The sequence below is a fragment of the Somniosus microcephalus genome, chromosome 19 (genome assembly GCF_052327205.1).
Source record: "Somniosus microcephalus isolate GS21.2 chromosome 19, FLI_Smic_1.0, whole genome shotgun sequence".
NCBI lineage: Eukaryota > Metazoa > Chordata > Chondrichthyes > Squaliformes > Somniosidae > Somniosus > Somniosus microcephalus.
Window position 1 is genome coordinate 72,303,983 of NC_141005.1, and position 22,104 is coordinate 72,326,086.

Genomic DNA, 22,104 nt, shown 5'->3' on the forward strand with positions numbered 1-22,104 from the left:
TGTTGGAGGGGCAGTACTGAGGGAATGCTGCACTGTTGGAGGGGCAGTATTGAGGGAGCGCTGCACTGTCGGAGGGGCAGTACTGAGGGAGTGCTGCACTGTCGGAGGGGCAGTACTGAGGGAGCGCTGCACTGTCGGAGGGGCAGTACTGAGGGAGTGCTGCACTGTCGGAGGGGCAGTACTGAGGGAGTGCTGCACTGTCGGAGGGGCAGTACTGAGGGAGTGCTGCACTGTCAGAGGGGCAGTATTGAAGGAGCGCTGCACTGTCGGAGGGGCAGTACTGAGGGAGTGCTGCACTGTCGGGGGGCAGTACTGAGGGAGCACTGCACTGTCGGAGGGGCAGTACTGAGGGAGCGCTGCACTGTTGGAGGGGCAGTACTGAGGGAGTGCTGCACTGTTGGAGGGGCAGTACTGAGGGAGTGCTACACTGTTGGAGGGGCTGTCTTTTGGATGAGACATTAAACTGGGTATACCTCAGGTGGATGTAAAATATCCCATGACACTATTTCGAAGAAGAGCAGGGGAATTCTCCAAGGTGTCCTGGCCAATATCTAGCCCTGAAGCAACACCACTAAAACAAATTATCTGGGCATTTATTTCATACCTATTTGTGGGGCCCTACTGTGTGCAAATTGGCTGCTATGTTTCCTACATTAGAACAGTGACTACACTTCAAAAAGTATATCATTGGCTGTAAAGTGCTTTGGGACATCTGATGTCATGAAAGGTGCTATATAAATGCAATTTCTTTCTTTCTAAAATGTAAATCAGACCCGAAAAAGCCAATGTGCACGAATAGAAAATACTACAACAACAACTTGCATTTATGTAGCACCTTTAATGTAGTAAAACGTCCCAAGCTCCTTCACAAGAGCATTACCAAACAAAATTTGACACCGAGCTACACAAGGAGATATTAGGGCAGATGAAGAGGTAGGTTTTAAGATGTGTCTTAAAGGAGGAAAGAGAAGTAGAGAGGCAGAAAGGTGTAAGGAGGGAATTCCAGAGGTTAGGGTCTCAGCAGCTAAAGGCATGGCCACCAATGGTGGAGCCATTAAAATCAGGGATGCGCAAGAGGCCAGAATTAGAGGAGCGCAGATATCCCAGCAGGTTGTAGGGCTGGAAGAAAAAGAAAGACTTGCATTTATATAGTGCCTTTCATTACCAACGGACGTCCCAAAGTGCTTTACAGCCAATGAAGTACTTTTTGAAGTGCAGTCACGAAGGGATAATTACTAGTCCTAGCCCCTTTAGGGCTACCCCGGATCAGGCGCATTCCTCAGACATTCACTTTCAACTAAAGTTTGAGGTAGCCGAATCCTAAAGACGCTTAATTGGGTCTGAAGGTCTGGACCATCTCTCCCTAAAGGAAAGGAACAACCTGAAAATGTTACCATCCTCCAGATAGCACTTTTAATAAGTTTAGCTAGACTGTAACGTTCCGGATATTATGAGGGTCCGTAAAACTCCCCCAAAATTCTGCAACTCCTCACAGAAATTGAGTTCGCGAGTTTGATACAGAAGTCTTATGTGAGACAATTCTAAAAATATATAGATTTATTAAAGAACCGACATGTAATTTACAGTTGGTGAGTCAATCGCAACATTAACAGTTTCAAAAACAGAAAGTTTACAATTCTATTATCAGAGAACCTTACTCTCAAATCTTAACTTCGCTACAGTTTTACAGTTCTTAGTTTTATTCAGGATATCCACCAAAATCAAATACCTTTGATCCCCGAGGTACAAAGAGTTGGAGACTTACAGAGCTGCCTCTGAAACCGAGAATCGCTTTGCCCGATTACAGCGAGTCTACTATCCCATTTGAGAGTTCAATATTGATACCCTTTTCCAGTGGTATTTCCTTTAAGGTTTTCTGCTGATGTAAGCTAATTATCTCTAGTCATTTTTCTGCTGGCCCCTGCAATTCTTACAGTCACCTCAGCTGGTAGCATTACAGAATCATGTCTCTTCTCTCGGTGTTCTAAGTGTACCATAAAAAATGGTGTAACGGCAGGTGCGTTTTACTTGATGTCATTTTTACGAAGGCAGATGTTTCTTAATTTTATGTGCTTCTTTACGAAGTGTAAATTAGAACACCTTAACCAGGGTGAACCATTGTCTTGTTCCGAAAGATTCAGACTACCGGAGCCTTTAACCTTCTGTTTCAATATGGTTATTGATTCAGTGTCAACAACTTATCTTATCTCTATAGCCAGAATACATCACAGCTTTTTCAGTTAGATTTCCAGACCCAGTTTGTCATGTTTTAATAAGGCCAGACTTCTTTCATAGGATGGTATATTTTTCTGAATAGGTTATATGGCTTATTCCTTCACAGTCACTGTTGTAATGGAGGAAACACGGCAGCCAATTTGCACACAGCAAGCTCCCACAAACAGCAATGTGATAATGACCAGATCATCTGTTTTTAGTGATGTTGATTGAGGGATAAATATTGGTTAACCCCCCTGTTCTTCTTCAAAATAGTGCCATGGGATGTCATTCGTCCACCTGAGAGAGGTTTAACATCTCATCTGAAAGACAGCACCTTCGACAGTGCAGTCCTCCCTCAGTATTGCATTGGAGTGTCAGCCTAGATTTTTGTGTTTAAGTTCCTGGAGTGGGACTTGAACCTACAACTTTCTGACTCAGAAGCAAGGGTGCAACCAACTGAGCCACAGCTGACACTTGAGGTTACAGAGCTAGGGAGAGGTGAGGCCATGGATGGATTTGAAAACAAGGATGAGAATTTTAAAATCGAGACGTTGCTTAACCGGGAGCCAATGTAGGTCAGCGAGCACAGGGGCGATGGGTGAACAGGACTTGGTGTGAGTTAGGACATGGGCAGCAGAGTTTTGGATGACCTTAAGTTTACAGAGGCCAGCCAGGAGTGCGTTGGAATAATCAAGTCTAGAGGTAACAAAGACATGGATGAAGGTTTCAGCAGCAGATGAGTTGAGGTAGGGGTGGTGTTGGGCGACGTTATGGAGGTGGAAATAGGCGGTCTTTGTGATGGTGCGGATATGTTGTTGGAAGCTCATGTCAGGGTCAAATACAACACTAACAGTCTGGTTCAGCCTCAGATAGTTGCCAGGGAGAGGGATGGAGTCAGTGGCTAGGGAACAGAGTTTGTGACAGAGACCGAAAACAATGGCTTCAGTCTTACCAATATTTAGTTGGAGAAGGTTTCTGCTCATCCAGTATTGGATGTCGGACAAGCAGTCTGACAATTTAGGGACAGTGTAGGGGTTGACAGAGGTGGTGGTGAGGTAGAGCTGGGTGGCGTCAGCGTACATGTGGAACCTGACACTGTGTTTTCAGATGATGTCGCCGAGGGGCAGCATGTAGATGAGAAATATGAGTGGCCAAGGATAGATTCTTGGTTGACATCAGAGGTAACAGAGCAGGAAGAGAAGCCATTGCAGGTGATTCTCTAGCTACGATTGGACAGATAAAAATGGAACCAGGCTAGTGCAGTCCCACCCAGCTCAACGACAGTGGAGAGGCGTATGATGTGGTCAAGTGTCAAAGGCTGCAGACAGGTCGAGAAGGGATAGTTTACCATGGTCAGTCACATAGGATGTAATTTGTGACTTTGATAAGAGCCCTTTTGGTACAGTGGCGCATACGCAGTTTTTCCAATTCAAATGTCGGTGAGCCTGCTGCACAGCTTAAAGGGAACATTGGTCAAGGGTTTTTTTTGGGAGGGATGGTGACAGATTTGAAGGAGAGGGGGACATTAATGAGGAGAGAGAAGCGTTAACAGTATCAGGTGACATGGACCCACGCATGACCTATCATGTGACAGTAATTAAACTTGATGAAGGAAGATGTTGTGATTGCCCTATTTGGCAGCCTTTCTCAATGAGCAGGCTCTGAGAGCGGCTCCTCACGTCCTGCAGCACTTTCAATCAAAGTGAAACTCAATGAGATTGGCTTGATGACGCGTAAAAACGAAACCCCGCCTTCCCCCTTTCTTCGTTCTGATTGGCTGAGCGAAGTAAAGGCCGAGTCGTCAAGCTGATTCGCCGGAGGGGGGGGCCTTCGTCCTTTTTAATTTAAAAAAATCAGCACGATTGAAACGGAAAAAAATAAAGTCACGCGTGTGTGACAAACACACAAGCCTTTTTTTTTTCCCCCCCCCATTGGAAGGATTTGTTTTGTGCGTGAGGAGAGGCCGGCTGGCAGGCGCTGGGCGGGCGGCCCGTACATCCGGGCGTGTGACGCGGCTGCGGGGGTTCTTAGCCGAGCGCCGGCGGCTGTTGCTGAGGTTTCGGTGAGGTTGCTGGAGCCCGCGGCCCGCTCACCGACCGACCGAGCAACCAACCAGTCAGTACTCGCCGACCGTTAGCGTCACCCTGACCCTCACCCCGGCCGCTTGGGTGTCTGTGCGCGGTGTGAGGAGTGAGGAGCGGGTCTGTGGCTTGCCCCCACCCACCCTCCAGTGTCGGGGGGGGGGCCGCCACTCAGCCCTCTCCACAACCTGCCGGCAGCTCCTGGGTTACCCGGGGCAGCCAACAGCCCTACTCCGCCCTCCCCTTGCGCAGAGGAAACGTTTCTTCCCCCCCCCCCCCCTTTTCTCGCTTTAATTTCCCCCCTTTCCCCACCCACAGGCCTGATTAATAGGACTGGGGCGCTCTCTTGCCTCTTTTTCAGGTATGTGTGTGTGTAGGCAGTAGCCTGGGCTCAGTGCTGTGGGAGAGGGGATGGATGGTCTTTGTACCCTGTAATTCAAACTGCTTTGCTTTTTCTTTCTGTAGCACATACATACAATTCTCCATCCACAGCTTCCCCCGACTTAAAATAAAATAGTTGGTTTAGCAGAATAGTTGGTTTAGCAGAATGTTGGGAGGGCTTCTGTTCTGCCTTGGCTGTTTTTGTATAATGTGGACAGTCTTGTATTTTGGGGCTAGATTGGTCTGTGTTCAGGCTTTTTTTGTTGGATGAAAGGATGGTTGTACAGTAGTTGTATTTGTATGTGTATTGGCTGAAATGGCATAGAGAGCCTACTATTTCCTGTATGCATTGTGGCAGTTTGAGGATACAGTTTTTAGTGTGTGTGTATATATAATGCAACACCATTGTTAAAATAGAATTTTGTTACAGGAGTATTGGGTGGCTTTTATTAGCTTGTTTTCTTGAACTACCCATTGTCAGCAGCTTAACTTGTCCTAAAATATAATGTGATAGCAAGATAAATGACTAATAGTTTGAAAATTAACTCTTAGTTGATTTGCTTGTTTAATTTAAGTTATGTTTTCTTTAAAGGTCTGTTACTTAAATTTAACTTCTGGCAGCCATGGATAAAAAAGAATGGATTGAAGAAAATGGAGAACCATTAACTGACCGACTGAAAATGTATGGTATGAGAAAACCATACAGCTATTCCAAGGTAAGTAAGTAATGTGGGGGTGGGTACATTTTCTTGAATATGAATTATACTAGGTATTCATGAGGAACTGATATTGCTGACTCCTTTTCTTTGAGTTTTTCTGTTCGGATGATGTGATGCTTGTAGGCTTTGATATGTTCTGCAGGCTTTGGTAATAATGGGTTAGCATGATCTTCAGGCTGAGGCAACTTCTTCTACTGATCAGGAAATAGTTTGAAGTGTTTGTCCCAGTGGCTCTGCTGAACCTGGCCATGTGTAATTAGAAAAATATCCTTAATTGGTTTTACTCAGGTGCACTGAGTTAGTTTAATAGCTAAATGTAGTCTACCTCTTTGTAGCATGATCTAAGGTAGATGTATAGAAGCATAAAAGATAGAAGCAGGAGTAGGCCATTTGGCCCTTTGAATGGCGGAGCAGGCTCGATGAGATCATGGCTGATCATCCAAATTCAGTACCCTGTCCCTGCCTTCTCCCCATATCCCTTGATCCCTTTAGCCTTAAGAAATATATCCAACTCCTTTTTTTTTGGAATATATTTAATGTCATGGTGCTATCTGGTGGCAGCTGTGAGCTGGGGTCCCTGTTCCACAGTAAGCTGTACAAAATAGGAATGCTACAGTGAGAGTCTATTAATCCCCATCCCAGATATAAATACCAATCCTAGATTTTGTATAATGCAGTAAATATGCTATATCAGAATGATGTGGCTACTTGCACTCGGATTCAATTTGTTGTCCTCGGGTGTCTGCTCCGATTGAGTATCCAATACCTTGGAGTGAATTTACATTGCTGCAATTTGGGTGTTGGTATGGAGCAAAACCACTAACTGGCTTAAATGTACCCTCAGATTCTTGTGTACTAGCTTGAAAAAATAGATTGCGAAGTGGAGCGTTGCTTTAAAATATTGCTTACGTGGGGAATGTTAATATTATCGTGGCAATCTGTTGCACTAATTAAGGCAGAAGATGGTAGTGCTGGAAAATCGAACACTTCCATGTTTTCTAGGTCATGACCAAATGCAGATGAAAGTTCCATTTACTTTGAGCTGAAGAATGTCCCTTATTGCATGTGAATCTTGCAGAAATAAAACTTCCTGTAATATTGAGAACAGAACTGGCTTCAAATAATTTTCTTGGAAGTACAAATAAAACAATTCTGATTGGGAGCACTTAATTTATAATCCACAGGCCAGTAGTATGGCCAGTATCTGAGATTTGGCATAACAAGCTTGTGCTTCATCTGATTTAACATTAAAGTCAGCACAAAGAAATTAAGAGTCCTATTTTAAAAGATGGTATGAAGCCTTAAGTGTGGAGCTTAAATTTGCAGTTGGTCAGGGAATAGAGGGTTCTGCTGATGGAGTTAAATGAGGAAAGACAGGAGGAGGCTCGAGTGGAGTATAAATGCTGGCATGGACTGATTGGGCCGAATGGCCTGTTTCTGTGCTGAATATCCTATGTAATGCCCTAGTTACTAGGTTGGACTTAATGTTGGTGCCAAATGAGTTAATTCAATAATGTATTGTTGCTGTATACATTAGAATGTGTGGTCTGTTGCACACTGGTTGGCTTTCTTTGTGTCCTTCAGGTTTAATTTCTGATTGTCTTCCCTTCCCTCCCAAAGGCACCCGTGTACAGTTTCCTAGTTGGAGCTGTCCTCTAGTACTTGGTCTATATGCTCACTACTTACGTATGAGCTTAGACTTGGGGCCACTAGAATATTTGAATGTGAGGAGGCCTTGCAGCTGAGCCTGACCTCCATAATACTTGTATTCCCACAGGTGTCATTGCTAATGATTAGGAGCGAGTCTTATTCTTGCCCTCCTCTTGCCCGTGGTTGCTAAAGCCAATTACAGTGCCCCCACTGCTGCAAGCTCATGATATATAATTAGTGAGGGTTTAGCTGCATTACCATCAAAATCCTTTGCCTTGGTCCCAATGTGTGGTGCTTGTCCAGTAACATGTCAGCAATTCTGTGTGCAAGATCCATAAAACTGGAATTGTAGAATCTTGCACCACAGAAGGATGTCATTTGGACAATTGTCCCTGTGCTCTTTATCCAATTCCCTTTTGACAGTTACTATTGAATCTGCTTCCACCGCAGGTAGTGCATTCCAGATCACAACATAGCTGTGCTTATTGGAAAAACCTCATCTCCCTTCTGGGTCTTTTGCAGATTACTTTGCATGTCCTCTGGCTAACAACACTCCTGCCAGTGGAACCAGTTTCTGCCATCTGCTCTATCAAACCCTGATAACTTTGAACACCTCTTAAATCTCCCTTTAACCTTCTGTGCTGTGAAAAGAACAATCTCCGCTTCTCTAGTCTCCTCACCTGAAGTCCCTTTTCGTACTCTATGCCTCTTTATAAAGCCCAAGATCCGGTATGCCTTTTTAACAGCCTTAGCAACTTGTCCTACCATCTTCAAAAATTTGTCTCTTTGAAAGCCCAGGTCGCTCTGTTTAAGCACCCCCTTTTAAAATTGTACCGTTCAGTTTATACAAAAGCAAATTACTGCGGATGCTGGAAATCTGAAATAAAAACAGAAAATGCTGGAAATACTCAGCAGGTCAGGCAGCATCTGTGGAGAAAGAAACAGTTAACGTTTCAGGTCGATGACCCTGCGTCAGAGCTGGAAAAAGCTGGAGATGGAACAGGGTTTTTAAGTTGGCGAGGGTGCGTTCAGTTTATATTGCCTCCCCTCATTTTTCCTTCCGAAATGCATCACTTAATACCTCTTTGCCTTAAATTTCATCGGTTTTGTGTCTGCCCATTTCACCAGTCTGTCCTCCTGAAATCTTCTATCCTCCTCACTGACTACATTTGAGTTTTATGTCCTTCGCAGACTTTTAACTTCCTTCTATATCCAAGTCCAGTTCATTAATGTATCAAAGAGCAGTGGTCTGCGTACTGACCCCTGGGGGATGCCACTGCACACTTCCCTCCAGTCTGGAAAAACAACCGTTCATCACTGCTCTTTTTCCGTTTGTTAGCCAATTTCATATTCGCACTGCCACTGCTCGGTTAATCCCATGGGGTTTGATTTTTGCTAACTAGTCTATTACGTGGCATTTCATTGAACATCTTGAAGTCCATATACACAACACCAACTGCACTAGCCTCACAACCCCCTCATTTAATCGGAGAACTCAAATCAAGTTTCAGACACTATTTGCTTTTAACAAACCAGTGTTGGCTGTCATTTATTAACCCACATTTTTCCAAATGACTATTATCCTGGGTTATGATATCTAGAAGTGTTGTCCTGTACCTAGTTCAGAATAAATTGTCAATTGCTGTATTAGACCATGACGTGCTAAATGACTAAGCATTTCCTGTTTGGAGGCCTGTTACGAAGTTGTTCAGTTGTGGTACAAGTAGTCTTACTGTGGTATGACTCACCTAGTTATTACCAGTATCCCTGTACATTTTCCGTGAATAAACTGATGTAAACTCCTGGGTTAAAGTGTAGGTGAGAATTGGGCAAAAAAATAGATTTGACGCCATAGCTGATGTACATATTCACAAGGTGACCCAGGTACAGGATAATCTTTGCTTACGCCCCCCCCCCCGCCGCGCGCACAATCTGCTGAGCATCCTACAAGTAGAGGTGCTTTTATCCCCAAAATTCACAATTTTATGTGTGTAGAAATCAAAATACCCGGCTCCTGTTTTTTAAAAATTCTGTGGTCTTGTCGTCACTGGAGATTTCAGATCGTGAGCCTGGACTAGAGTTTGGAGGGGGCAGTTAGACTTTAGATTGCACAGTGCTGGAGGAAAGGACTGGAATTGGGATGGGAGAGTGTTGAGGCAGAGCGTGTTGCTATCTGCTGTCGATTCCACCGGCAGTCATGGGATTTAAAGGGGATCCCTCCCTTCCAACTCCTGACTTCAGTCTCGGTAGCAATGATGGCTGCTGCTGATTGGATTTTAAGAAAATCCAAACTGCAACAGACAACTTCAATTAAAAAACCATCCCTCTGTCCCAAGCCAGGATATACATTTCTGCTTGTATGTGTGCATAGTGTTAATATATTTTCTTAAAGTAAAGACGAATGCATTCCTGGCATGCATGGTTGACTGTTCAGAACTGGGATGCTCTACAGGCTGAATTATCCAGAACACCCTTCAATTCTGTTGGCAGTGTTCAGATTTGCCTTTTTAAGCACTGCATCCTCTAAAACAGCTGTGAAGTTTGATTTTTGGATAAGAGTTAGCCACACTAACGTAGAAGTTGGTTTTCTGCTGTGGATTCATCTACCAGGGAATTGCTGAACTGTTCTACATCGCGCTAAGAGGTTGAGGCCTGGATTTAGCAGTGGGCAATGACTGGGAACTGTCAGCATTTGCTGTTGTTCCCCCTTTGAAACTGACCACAACTTAAGGATGTAGTGCACGGGTGTCTAAATGTGGAAAGCCTAAAGCTGTGGTCAGTCATTCACTGCTCTGACACTGGCTGCACTGTTGGGGGGGGGGGGGGGGGGGGGGGCCCGTGTGCCATAGCTGGCAATCACTGTAATCGGGGAAATCAGTGAAACTGACAAACTTGGGCTTTTCTGCAGTAACTTTGCTGTTAAATACCCTATTAAAAGTTAGACCATTTTGGGTTCGGTCTAATTGGGGTTTTAACATTGTATTGACTGCTAAACCAATGTTTTCGCCCTGAAAAACTCACTTTAAATTCTGGAGTGTCAAATTTATCCTTTTGAAGAAATATTACAATTTTAAGAAATATTTATTTATTTCAGTTATCTTTTTACCCCCATGTGAGGATCCCAATCTGTGTTTTGCACTCTTAATAATTAAAAAAAAAAAAAAAAACATTTTTAAAATTCCAAATAAAAGCAACTGCTTCACTTTTCTTCTGGTTCCCTGTCTGAGAATTCTGCACTGTGACTGGCTACTTAGACAGCTTGTTGATGTCACAGCACATCACGCTATGGGATTCCCACTATACTAGACTAACCTCAATTACATGCCAAGAAAGGCAGACTTCTTGCCTTGGAGATAGAGATCTTTGTGGGCAGCTTAATTTTCACCTTGTATTACAGGAATCTGCCTTACGGGTACTGTGGTCATAGATTTGCACCTGCATTTCCAACCTATTCCGATCAGAGCCTACCTCTCTGAAGCAAAGGTTGCCCTGGGGGCCCAATGCATCTCCTAGTATTTAGAACAATACTGGCCAAGGGCTGGAAGCTGGCTACCATCTGCTTCAACCGGTCACGATGTTAACTGGGGAGACTGCAGGAGGGAAGCCAATTCCTTACAGAAACTGAGTTCTAAAGTATAATCTGGACGAGATAGGAAGTAATTCTGATGCAACTTTCTAAATTTAGATTTCCTGATATTCCCCTGTAGCGTTGCTCACTCATGGCAAATTCTCTCTCACTGTCTTCCTGGATGTCTTTGGCCCAGTATACTTTTAATTTCTCAGGCTTGCTTGCTATTCCTCGTTCTGTACATTTGTCTTTGGGATATCGGTGCTGCTTGGAAGAGGAGCAGTTTTATTTCTGTAAGTTTGGCGACTTGGTGGGATTAGAATTGAAGAATCCCAAGGTGAAAAGATTGCCACTTGCTGCCATAATATCATTGTGTGTATTTGGAGCAAACCAGTAAATGGCTCTGGTTGAGATCACTCAACTCCACACGAAGCAGGTATTGAAAGCAGCACCTCCCCGAGGTCTCGGGATCAGTTACACACCTTGCCTACCAAATGAATTGTCCAAGCTAGAGCTGAAATTGAGGTCTCTGCAATGCATGTATGCTTTAAACATTTGGGTCCCTTGTTAACATAGGGACTGGTAAGTAGAGATTTGAAACAGCACTAATGTTAAACTTGTGTGAATTAAAACTAAAGGTATGTCCTTTTGTTGGAGTACCCTTGGTGAAGATGTTTCTTTCTGTTGGAGGCCATTGCTCCTGCTGATCATCATTAATGCTTGCAGCACTTGGTGTCTATTCTAAGTAGCCTTTGTGAGCCTACATTGTGTTGACACACTGACCATGAAAGATAATTATAGATGAACTGGATCCTGCCCTTGCCCAACATCCACACATGCATTGTCCCAGTAGGATTCAGCCTCCCCACGACAGTGTCCCTCCTGCAAACTTGGAGTAGCCCTTCTGCTTCTCCCTACCCACTCAATATGGCTGAAGGCTCCTTGTGTTTTCCTTTTTTTCCTGCTCTTGGTCTCCACCCCCCCCCCCCCCCCCCCCCCCCCCCCCCGGGGCAGTTTTCCACCTCCAGCGTGACATGTGAATGCTGCTGCAGACTGTGGCTAGGAATTCCCATCTAAAGTTGGTAGTGGTGTTGGGTCACTTGGTACTTGGAGCAGTAACAGGAGGTAGGAATTGGCATAGGGAGGGGGTGGTGGAAGAGATTGAAAATTGGATGAGTGGAGGCAGCAACAAAGCCAGCCTGAAATTGGCTGAGTGCAAAAGTGTCATCTTGAACTGAAGGAGAAAAATACTAAGCATCAAATGAATGTAGGAGAGGAGAAACTCTGGTCTGATCTAAGCTTCTGGTGGTGCTGGACAACTCGCTAGCAGTCCATGGGCTTCATCATGACCAGTAGCTGAGTGACTGGTCCGCAAAGATCAAACGGTTTGGTCATCCCCTGGTCCAGGGTCCCCAAACCATTTGTATTGGGCCAACAACCACCTTGGCTGAGATCTGTACAATGAGTTGATGGACTGAACCTGGTATCTTGCTGGTCTGTGCTTCAGTGTCATGCCAAGTTAGTTGAAGTACTTGTAGAAGTTTACTTTTTGAAGGGCATCGTCATGGTTTGTTTACTTTTTAGGAAGAAAAGCTGAGTACAAAAGAGATTTAATTTTGGCAGAAGCTGTCTGCCTGATAATGCTGTTAGTGTACACACATTCCAACCAAACATTTTGAAATGTGTAACATGTTAAGTAACTTCTCCATGTGAGCACGTATTTGTAAACTACAAGCCATTTTCCCAGGGTTATGCCTTTTCTGTTTAGATATTTTTACTTGAGTTTTGTTTTAAAGGGTTTACCATTATCCTTTGCAGGAAAAACTACTAGAAATCAAAGAGTACCCATATGCCAAGCAAAGACCAGCATGCCTTTCGGAAAAATATGACAGGTAAACACCTATCAACTTCAACAATAAATTTTTGGTCAATGACCAGTGGATTCCAAACAATTCGGTGCTGAATGGATAATTAGGTTTGAGTCATGCTGTTGATTTTGAAGAAATAAGAATTGCTTATGTAGTCCACGGGTGATTAGTCAATTAATTTGACAATACAGCTGAGATTCAAATTGAATTGTCTGAAGTTTTTAACATTTATTTACTTCTTAAGTTCCTTTCTGTACTTCTACTGTTGGGCATGTCCAAACTTTTTTTCTCAAACCACCTAAAAGAGCATATTTCTAAAGCTTTGAAGCAACAGAAGCTTGAATGTGCTAGCACCCTCAAAGCTGCATTTTTCTTTCCAATAGCTTCCTTTTAGAAACGTTACTCCTTGTTAAAGCACTATCGAACCTTGGTTAGATCACACTTGGGAGTACTGCGTACAGCTCTGTTTGCCATATTATAAAAAGGATAGAGAGGATGCAGAGAAGCTTTACAAGGATGATACCAGAAATGTGAGGGTATACCTATCTGGAAAAGATGAACAGGCTGGGTTTTTTTTCCTCAGAAGGCTGAGGGGTGACCTAATAGAGATCTTTAAAATTATGAAATGGTTTTGATAGTGTTTACACTTGTGGGGAAGAGCAAAACTAGAGGCCACCAATACAAGATAGTCACTGAGAAATCAAATAGGGAATTCAGAAGAAACTTATTCCCCAGAAAGTGGTGAGAATGTGGAACTCGCTACCACAGGGAGTGGTTGAGGCGAATAGATAGATGCATTTAAGGGGAGGCTAGATTAGCATATGAGGGAGAAGGGAATAGAGGGTTACGCTGATAATGAGGAAATACTGGAGCAGGCTCAAGTGGAGCATAAATGCTAGCATAGATTGGTTGGGCTGTTTCTGTGCTGTATATCCTAAGTAATCGTATGAGTAGCTAATCAGTGTTGCACGATCAAACCAAATGCTTAACTTTTTAATTTCAAAGACCAGTAGCATTTGTGAATAATTTTAATTGCAAAATTTCTTGTATGGGGATCAAGGTCAGGCTATATTGATCTTGGTGGCCACTTCGTGAAAGTACTTGTTAAACTAGAAGTCCTCCAGTGTTGGCCACTCTGGTGTATAGATGGCAGTCTAGAGCCCTGTGTACAGCCATAACTGTCTGGAGTACAGCCTCATAGTCCTATAACACCCATGCAGAATGTATTGACTGGAGATCTTACAATTCTCCAGAGCAAAGTTACCACATGAGTTGTAACATTAGATAGAAAGGAACTTTTCCCCTTTAGTAGAGGGGTCAATAACCAGGGGGCATAGTTTCAAGGTAAGGGGCAGGAGGTTTAGAGGGGATTTGAGGAAAAACTTTCACCCAGAGGGTGGTTGGAATCTGGAACTCACTGCCTGAAAGGATGGTAGAGGCAGGAACCCTCAACATTCAAGAAGCATTTAGATGAGCACTTGAAACACCATAGCATACAAGGCTACGGGCCAAGTGCTGGAAAATGGGATTAGAATAAATGGGGCTTGATGGCCGGCGTGGACACTATGGGCCGAAGGGCGCCTCTGTGCTGTATAACTCTCTGACTCTATTAGTACCCTAGCTTCAGTTTACATAGCAGTGACCTCCTCAATTGTTATACAAAAGTAAGCAATCAGTTTTCAAGTTAGTGAATTTTTTTTTATCTGGTGCTTCTGGTTTCTGTAGTGAAGGTATCTGGGACCCTGAAAAGTGGCATGCGTCCTTGTATCCCAGTTCGGGCAGGAGTTCACCATTGGATGGAACAAAGAAGGATTATGCTACGGATCTGGACAGAGCGGTTCTCAAACGCAGAATTGCAGGTGAGTGTGGTGTGAAACATAATGACTACACTTTATTTGGCAGGGTCAAATTGTATTTTTATGGCTGGAGTTTCACCTTTGGAAACACTTGCAATAATAACTCGAATCTGAAATGTGTCTTAAGTTGTGGGTGGCTGAGTAATGCACCTCTGGTATACAAATCACTGGCAAAGCTTGGTTCTTGAAGTCACGATGCTCTGAAGATAACTCATTTTATTGCACCTGGTTCTGAGCTCCAAACCCAGGGATATGATTAATTATAGCTTCCCAGCCCTGCTGTATGTTCACAGACTGGGTATTGAACCTGTGTATTCTAGCCTGCGTGCCTCTTAGCGAAGTGGTTTCCAAATGTGCGTATGAAGACCTCCGTCGGGGCTCCTTGAGGGTTTGTGAATTTTCAAACGTCAGATGGAGGGACAGATGTCAAACAGATTTTATGAAGTATTTGAAGGACTTTAATAAAATTGTGTTTAATACCTTATGATGTGTTTCCAAGATTCAAAATAGCCACACTATGTAGAACAAGCCCATCCAGCCATTAAGCTTCTTTCCTTGGCAATTTCATCTTGTCTTTCACTTTCAGACCTTGAGCTTCAGAAGACAGATTCTGAAATGCATAGTGGTCATGGATTTCTTACGGTATTCAAAGCAAACGTTGCACTTGGCATTTAAGTTGCGTTTCAGCTTTTTTCACTATGGTGATCTTGTTCATGGCAACGTCTCTTTAAATGTAAAAACAGTGATGAAACACTTGCTGCAGTTTTAACACTACATTTAAGAAGCTCTACTACCAGAGGGTGTTAGGTTGCAAACACCAATTACGTTGCCTTTTTTGAGTTTTAGGGAAATGAATTTGTGATGGTGTCTATTTGGATGGGACCCCCACATGTTTGGAAAACTAGTGACTAGCAATTCACATTGTCTTGCATGGACTAAATTCCAGCTTGCTTGGATCCTGCATATCAGTTACTATCATATTACTCCTGAAATAGCAGGATGGAGTAAGTCTTCATAAAACTATATAAATTAAAACAAGGTGAATTATTTTAATCAACTTGTTAGTAGATGTAGAGCCGGCAGCTGTCAAAGCCAACAGAAGTGTCCGTGCTGCCAGTTTATCAATACTAGTCAGATAGTTGGGGCAGGGCATGACAAGAGCTTCCAAGGTATTCGTGAATTTTTTTAACAACTTGGTGGTCTCCTGACTGCAAACTGGATTGTGTGGGAAGTCTTGTGATTCAGCAGACTGGCTAAGTACCAGATAACTTCGTCCTGCGTGTCAGACCAGTCAATGGATGGTCCAGAATTGGGTGTCTGACTTGGTATAAAATGCCACCGGGCAATACAAGCTTGAGGTTTTGGATCACAGCAAGATGTGCCATCCACCCTCTTGTACAATTTGCATCTTTTTTACACCTTTTTTACTCCTCCTTCCCTCAACCAGACTGCAGAAGAGGAATTTAGTGTGGAGAAGGTTTGAATCAACACTCAGTCTACCACAGCACCACGAAGTGCAGTTTGGAAACGGCCTTCTCCAAATTGGTGCACTGCTTACTAGTTGCCACAGTAACTTCAAATGTGCATTTGATTGTTGCTACATTGCAGGGAAATTTTTCTATACTTCCAGGGAAAGAAAAGGGAAATGGTTGCTTTTGAGCGCTCATTGTAGAAGTGGTAAAACACATTGGTCGCTTTACAGTGTCTGAACTGGTGTGAAGAGGGTGACAAAATTGCTGTCAAATATTGTACCCAGTTTAAAATCCAGATGGTACAGTTGATTAGAATTTACTTGTTAATTCAGGAACAGTAATGTTCTGATCAAGCTGAGGTACTAAGTCTAGTTTAATTTTCCAATGCAACTTCAATCAAAGCTAGTGACTGTAAGCAGACATGTTTGTAAATCCTGGTGTCACTGTAATGCAGCTTTACACAGGGAGTGGCCCATCCTGTGACTCCTGATTTTAACAGCAAGATCCTGAACTCCAGAGGGAAACTGAAAAGGGAGTTCTCCTGTAGCATAAAATTAACAGTGTGCTCGGGAGACTTTCAGCCAGGGACCCCTAATGGTTGAGGGTGCAGAGAAGTAGGGGAATGTATGTTCAAGTATTTTTGTTTTCTCAAGGACCATGCATTCCAGCTGGACTGGAGCAACAGCCTGCTCCCAGACTTCTGATCTGAACAGGATGCTAGAATATTCTTCAGTGGCCTGATCTTTGCTAGGTGTCAGCTTGGTTAAATCACCTGAGTTAGAAGGGTAATGGCATCAACTCCCACTCCAGGATTTGAAAACCCAAACTAAGCATGCACTTCAGTGCAGTGAAGGGCAGCTGCATTGTTGGCAGTGTGGTCTTTCAGCAGATACATTTTAAAGGTGGTTGTAGTGGATGTAAAATATCTCTACTACTGGAGCCATCTGATGTTTGGCAACATTTGTTTTCAAACAACATTACCTAAACTAGATTAACTGGTCATTATCAGACTTGCTGCTTTGCAGGAGTTTGCTTTGTGCACATTGACTATTGCATTTACCTACATAAGTAACTGCTTTTCAAAATGTAACTCACTGGCTGAGAAGTGTTTGGGATATCCTGAGCATGTGATGACCATAGCAGTTTACAGCACTGTGCCCATTTGGCCCTTTGTGTCTGTGCTGGCTCTTTGCTAGAGCAATCAAAAACAAATTCCAGTGCCCTGCTCCCTTGTATTCTACTAATATTCATACAGTACAAGGTTGTAATGGTCTCTGGCTCAATTGCTCCAAGGTGAAGTATTCTTTGCTCCAACAGCCTTGCGTACAAATTTATTTTCTAACCTCTTTCCTCACTTAGTAATTTTAATTTTGTCTCCCCTTCTCATGAACTCCCAACTCCAGGAGATAGTCACCCTATTCGCTAACAATTCATAACTTTAAAACCTTGTTAATTTGCCTATTAACTTCCTATGCTCCAGTGGTAACATTTTTATAGTACCTCAAGCCTGTGCTTGCTTTCCTTGTAACTATACCTTCTAACTTGCTGGCTGTTTGCTGTCTGGTTTTATAATGTCCTTTCTTGTAATGGGATTCTCAGCTGCACCCAGTACTGTGGCTCAAACAATGTTTTGTTTCATTTTATCTTCTACTTTATGCCCCTAATTTTTTTAAATGACTAACTACTTGAACTCTTGCAGGCAATTAATGTATTTGAACTCCTGGGTCTCTCCCGTATCCCTGTCTTTCCATTTTTAGCATACTCATTCCTTGTTTTTCCTCCCAAAATGTATTGCCTCATTGTCCACTATTTGTCCATTCCACTAATCTAGCCTCGAGTCTTTTACAGTCCTCCTTGCTTTGGTGCTATTGTATTTTGAGATTGTGGCCAAGTGCAAGCCCAAAGGTCCTTAATGTGCCAAAAACACAAATGGACATAGGACTACACTTGGAATTCACTACTTTCAACCCTTACCAATTATCAATCAACTTTCCATAAAAGTTGCTACATTCCCTTTTCTATCATGTGCCTGAATGAACCATGAGACATTTTATCAAACTCTTTGGAAACATTTTATGTTGCATCTACTACATTCCTTTAATCCATTGGTTTTCAAAAACAAAACTTGTCTTCAACAAATCTGTGCTGGCTGCCCTTGATTTAACCCAGCATTTGTAAAAGCTCACATAGCTCATGGTTTGCCCACTAAGTTGCCTGGTTTATCATTCTATCCATTCTTGAATAGGTAAATACAAGTTCATTCTTTTTGCTTAATGGATGTTGAAGTGTTCAGCATTTGGCATGTTCAGATTGATGGCTTAATTGTGTAGTATGCTGTTATTAAGCCATGGAGACCAGAAGGTCCCAGCTTTGGTCTGTCTTGTGCTCCTGATAATTGTCAAGTAACTCCTGCTGGAAGTGTTTGGGGATTAGTGCTGCCACCCCTTTCAGTGTCTGTTGACATTTGTTGTCTAAGTTCACACATAGTGGCCTATTTTTGGTCATTTTGGAGCTTCCTGTTAAGCGGAGTCTTTAAACGCATAGGATCCTTACTGTGAAAGTATACTGATCGGTTGTCTATCTTGATTCTAGATCCACGAGAGAGAATCAAGGAAGAAGATATTGATGTCGTGCTCAGCCCGCAGCGCCGGAGCTTTGGTGGCGGCTGTCATGTGATTAGTACTTCGAATTCCCGGAGATCTGGAAGCCCGCTGGAAAATAAAGAAAACGAAAATATCCGTGGGTTGGGGGGTCAGCGGCGAATTGGCAGTGGACGGATAATTACATCAAGGACCTTTGATCGAGAAGGCCGAGACAAAGACTTGCGTGACAGAGATGTGCGAGAGGGAAGAGATCGAGACTACAAGGAAAAACGCTTCAGGGTTGGATTTGTTCCCAGATTCCGCTTGGCTTTTGTGTGCAATCTTGTCTCTGACTGGAAAGATTGGCCAGTGGATAATGTGTGGCTTGGAGCCATAAATCCCAAATTCACTTGGCTACTCTGAAATTAATTTCTCAGGGCGGTATTGTAGGGGAAAATGGGGTATGATCCTTGACCACTGGATGGGGAAAATAGGACATGAGCACTAGACAGAAGATGTGGGGGGGGGGGGGGGCGGCTGTGTGTGACTAAAGAGAAGGATGGCAATTGAGAGTATGGCTAGACACTTGTGTTTGCCATTATGCTCATGTGAAAGTTGACCTCTTCAGCAAGGAAGTGTTGCTGTACTTGAGGGGGAAGTTGCTCTTAATCCTTTAAAGTAACTTTTGGAATCACTGATCTGAGTTAACTCAGTTTTCAGCATCTGGAAGTGACTTGGGCTATTTGTGACAAGGTTGAGCTGGAAGTGATTTGGTGAGGCTTGTGTTTTCCTGTTGGCATCTGGTGAATATGGCATTTGACTAGTTTACATAAATCAGATTAACAGAAGTACGGGCAGCACGGTGGCATAGTGGTTAGCACTGTTGCCTCACAGCGCCAGGGACCCGGGTTCGAATCCGGCCTCGGGCGACTGTCTGTGTGGAGTTTGCACATTCTCCCCGTGTTTGCGTGGGTTTCCTCCGGGTGCTCCGGTTTCCTCCCACAGTCCAAAGATGTGCGGGTTAGGTTGATTGGCTATGATAAATTGACCCGTAGTGTTAGGGGGATTAAATACATGGGGTTGCGGGGATAGGGTGGGATATGTGTTGGTGTAGGGGTTACGGGGATCGGGTGGGATATGTGTCGGTGCAGGCTCGATGGGCCGAAATGGGCCTCTATGCACTGTGGGGTTTCTGTGAAGTACATTTTTGAGACTAAATTTCCACTTTATATTTATCTGTTTAGCAAGTTCATCACTAGTTATTCAAGGGGAAGCAGAGGGAGTTGAGTCTCTGGAGACCATACTAACCATAGACCACTTGGAGTAGTTCCTATGCCCCACTTGTGAGGTGCCTGTTACACTAAATTGCCTTCATTTGTGGTGAAGGATGGTAACGTCCATCCAACCTTGGTCCCTGAAGATTCAAACTTCTAAACTGAAATGTCCATGTGGTATTGAAATGCTCTGCTTGTTTTCAGTGATGCAGCCGTAACTGGCTTGCATTATTTCATCCATCCTCTAAATACGGTTTGAAGAAAATCAACTAGTCCTGAAGACCATTTTTTTTTCTTGCTCCCTTTTGCAGAGGGAGTACGGTGATGGTAAACGCATCTTTAGTGAGCGGAGACGATGCGATTCCTACACGGAGGAGGAGCCGGAATGGTTCTCCGCTGGCCCCACCAGTCAGTCGGAAACAATAGAGCTGACTGGCTTTGATGATAAAGTACTATTGGAGGATCCAAGGCGACCGAAGAGGTGGAGGAAGCGATCGGAGACCCTTAAAGAAGGCAAGTTTGGTGGTTTTTAATGGAAGTAGTACAAGGTTTGACCTAGAAGTTAATACTGAGTTTACATTGAGTATTGCATGTATTCTAAACATGGCTGTTGAGCATTCTTGGTCCCTTATTTCAACATTGCATGTCCCTGCTCAAGTTCCTTCTACAGGTGTAAAAGTTTGCAAATTTGTTTGGATGGGCCATTGACCGATTTTTTGAGGATTTGATCACCATCTGTTTCTCTTTCTTTTCCCCCCCCCCCCCCCCCCCCCCCCCCCCAACCCAACCTTCCTCCCCAGGGCCCTGGATTTTAATCTCTGGGGGAGGAGGCTAGGTTTTACTTCATGGAATTAGTTTTTTCGGGGGTGGCAGGGGAAGCAAGAGCTTGAGGTGAAGTAACCTCCCTCGAATTCTAAATGGGGGAAACCAGGTGCTCAGCTGGAGCCTGGCCTAGTTTTTTTTTGTTCCTAGGATGTGGGCAAGGCTGGCATTTATTGCCCATCCCTAATTGCCCTCGGTGATGGTGGTGGTCCGCCTTAAATCGTTGCAGTCCTTGTGGTGAAGGTGCTCCCACAGTGTTGTTGGGGAGGGAGTTCCAGGATTTTGATCCAGTGACGATTAAGGAACAGTGATATACTTCCAAGTCAGGGTGGTGTGTAACTTGGAGGTGGTGTTCCCATGCACCTGCTGCCCTTGGCCTTCTAGGTGGAAGAGGTCGTGGGTTTGGGAGGTGCTGCCAAAGAAGCCTTGGCGCGTTGCTGCAGTGCATCTTGTAGATGGTACACTACAGCCACGGTATGCCGGTGGTGGAGGGAGTGAATGTTTAAGGTGGTGGATGGGGTGCCAATCAAGCGGGCTGCTTTGTCCTGGATGGTGTCGAGCTTCTTGTGGTGTTGGAGCTGCACTCATCCAGGCAAGTGGAGTGTGTTCCATCACACTCCTTACTTGTGCCTTGTAGATGGTGGAAAGGCTTTGGGGAGTCAGGAGGTGAGACACCGGTTGATAGGCGAGCAATGTCGAACGGGGAGATACTTGCTGGTAAATTTTTGGGGGCAGGGCTTGAATTTCAGTGCATCGGTGTCTGTTTCTACCACAAGCTTGTGATCAGATGGATTCCATGAACAGACAGCACAAGCAATGCCATCAGATCAGTCAAGCAAGGTGTTGCAGTCTGTCTGATTAAAATTATTTTGGAAGCTAACTCAGAATTATTCAGTTTCCCAGTTGTGTGCTTAACTGCTCCCTCCATATATTTAAAATTGCCTATATTACAAAGCCAACCTAAACTGCTGTCTTGTATTCAGATGGTCTCAAAGTTCCAAAAGTCGGTTACTGAACTATCCAGTGGAGGGTGTGGAGTTGCATGTAAACTGTAAACACTGCTCTCGAGGAGCAGCAGATCGTGCTTTGGCATGTAACATCAGCAATTATCACTGAAAATGCCTATTAAAGTGCATAAAGGGTACTCCATGGAATGTTGCATCACACTAACAAGTCAATCTCCTGTTGTTATTGGAGGTGGCGGGGAAAATGCAGCTCACTTTGTGTTCCTTAATTCTTCCCCTTTGAACAGTCTGCTCTCGCTCCATGTTGCCAATAAATCCAATATGAAATTGAGAAACTTCTTTATCCGAAGAGTGGTTAGAATGTGGAACTTGTTACCATGAGGAGTAGTAGTTGAAGCGGATAGCATAGATGCCTTTAAGGGGAAGCAGATGATGGAGAAATGAATTGGATATGCCAATGGGATTAGATGAAGAGGGGTGGGAGGAGACTCGTGTGGAGCATAAACACTGGCACAGACCGGTTGGGACGAATCGTGTTTCTCTGCTGCAGACTAGGTAATGCTACTTAATCATCCCTGGAACAGTGACTCATCTTGGGGAAATTAGATACACTACTCATACTCATACTGAGATTGCACAATCCAAATTC

At 43.8% G+C, this 22,104-nt stretch overlaps 1 protein-coding gene across 5 annotated transcripts in view; it reads left to right on the forward strand.

Moving 5' to 3' along the window:
• Nucleotides 1-3,999: 3,999 nt before the first annotated feature.
• eif4enif1 (eukaryotic translation initiation factor 4E nuclear import factor 1) overlaps nucleotides 4,000-22,104 on the forward strand; it is a 51,674-nt gene continuing 33,569 nt past the window's right edge. For 2 of the 5 annotated variants that reach the window (XM_085962031.1, XM_085962035.1), the window contains exons 1-6: nucleotides 4,003-4,659; nucleotides 5,272-5,395; nucleotides 12,435-12,508; nucleotides 14,210-14,343; nucleotides 18,405-18,694; nucleotides 19,980-20,181. In XM_085962031.1, the coding sequence (XP_085818157.1) occupies nucleotides 5,303-5,395; nucleotides 12,435-12,508; nucleotides 14,210-14,343; nucleotides 18,405-18,694; nucleotides 19,980-20,181 (793 nt within the window). In that variant the 5' untranslated portion in view covers nucleotides 4,003-4,659; nucleotides 5,272-5,302. Of the gene's footprint in view, nucleotides 4,660-5,271; nucleotides 5,396-12,434; nucleotides 12,509-14,209; nucleotides 14,344-18,404; nucleotides 18,695-19,979; nucleotides 20,182-22,104 lie in introns of all 5 variants that reach the window. The other 3 variants (XM_085962034.1, XM_085962036.1, XM_085962032.1) reach the window with 3 other exon arrangements.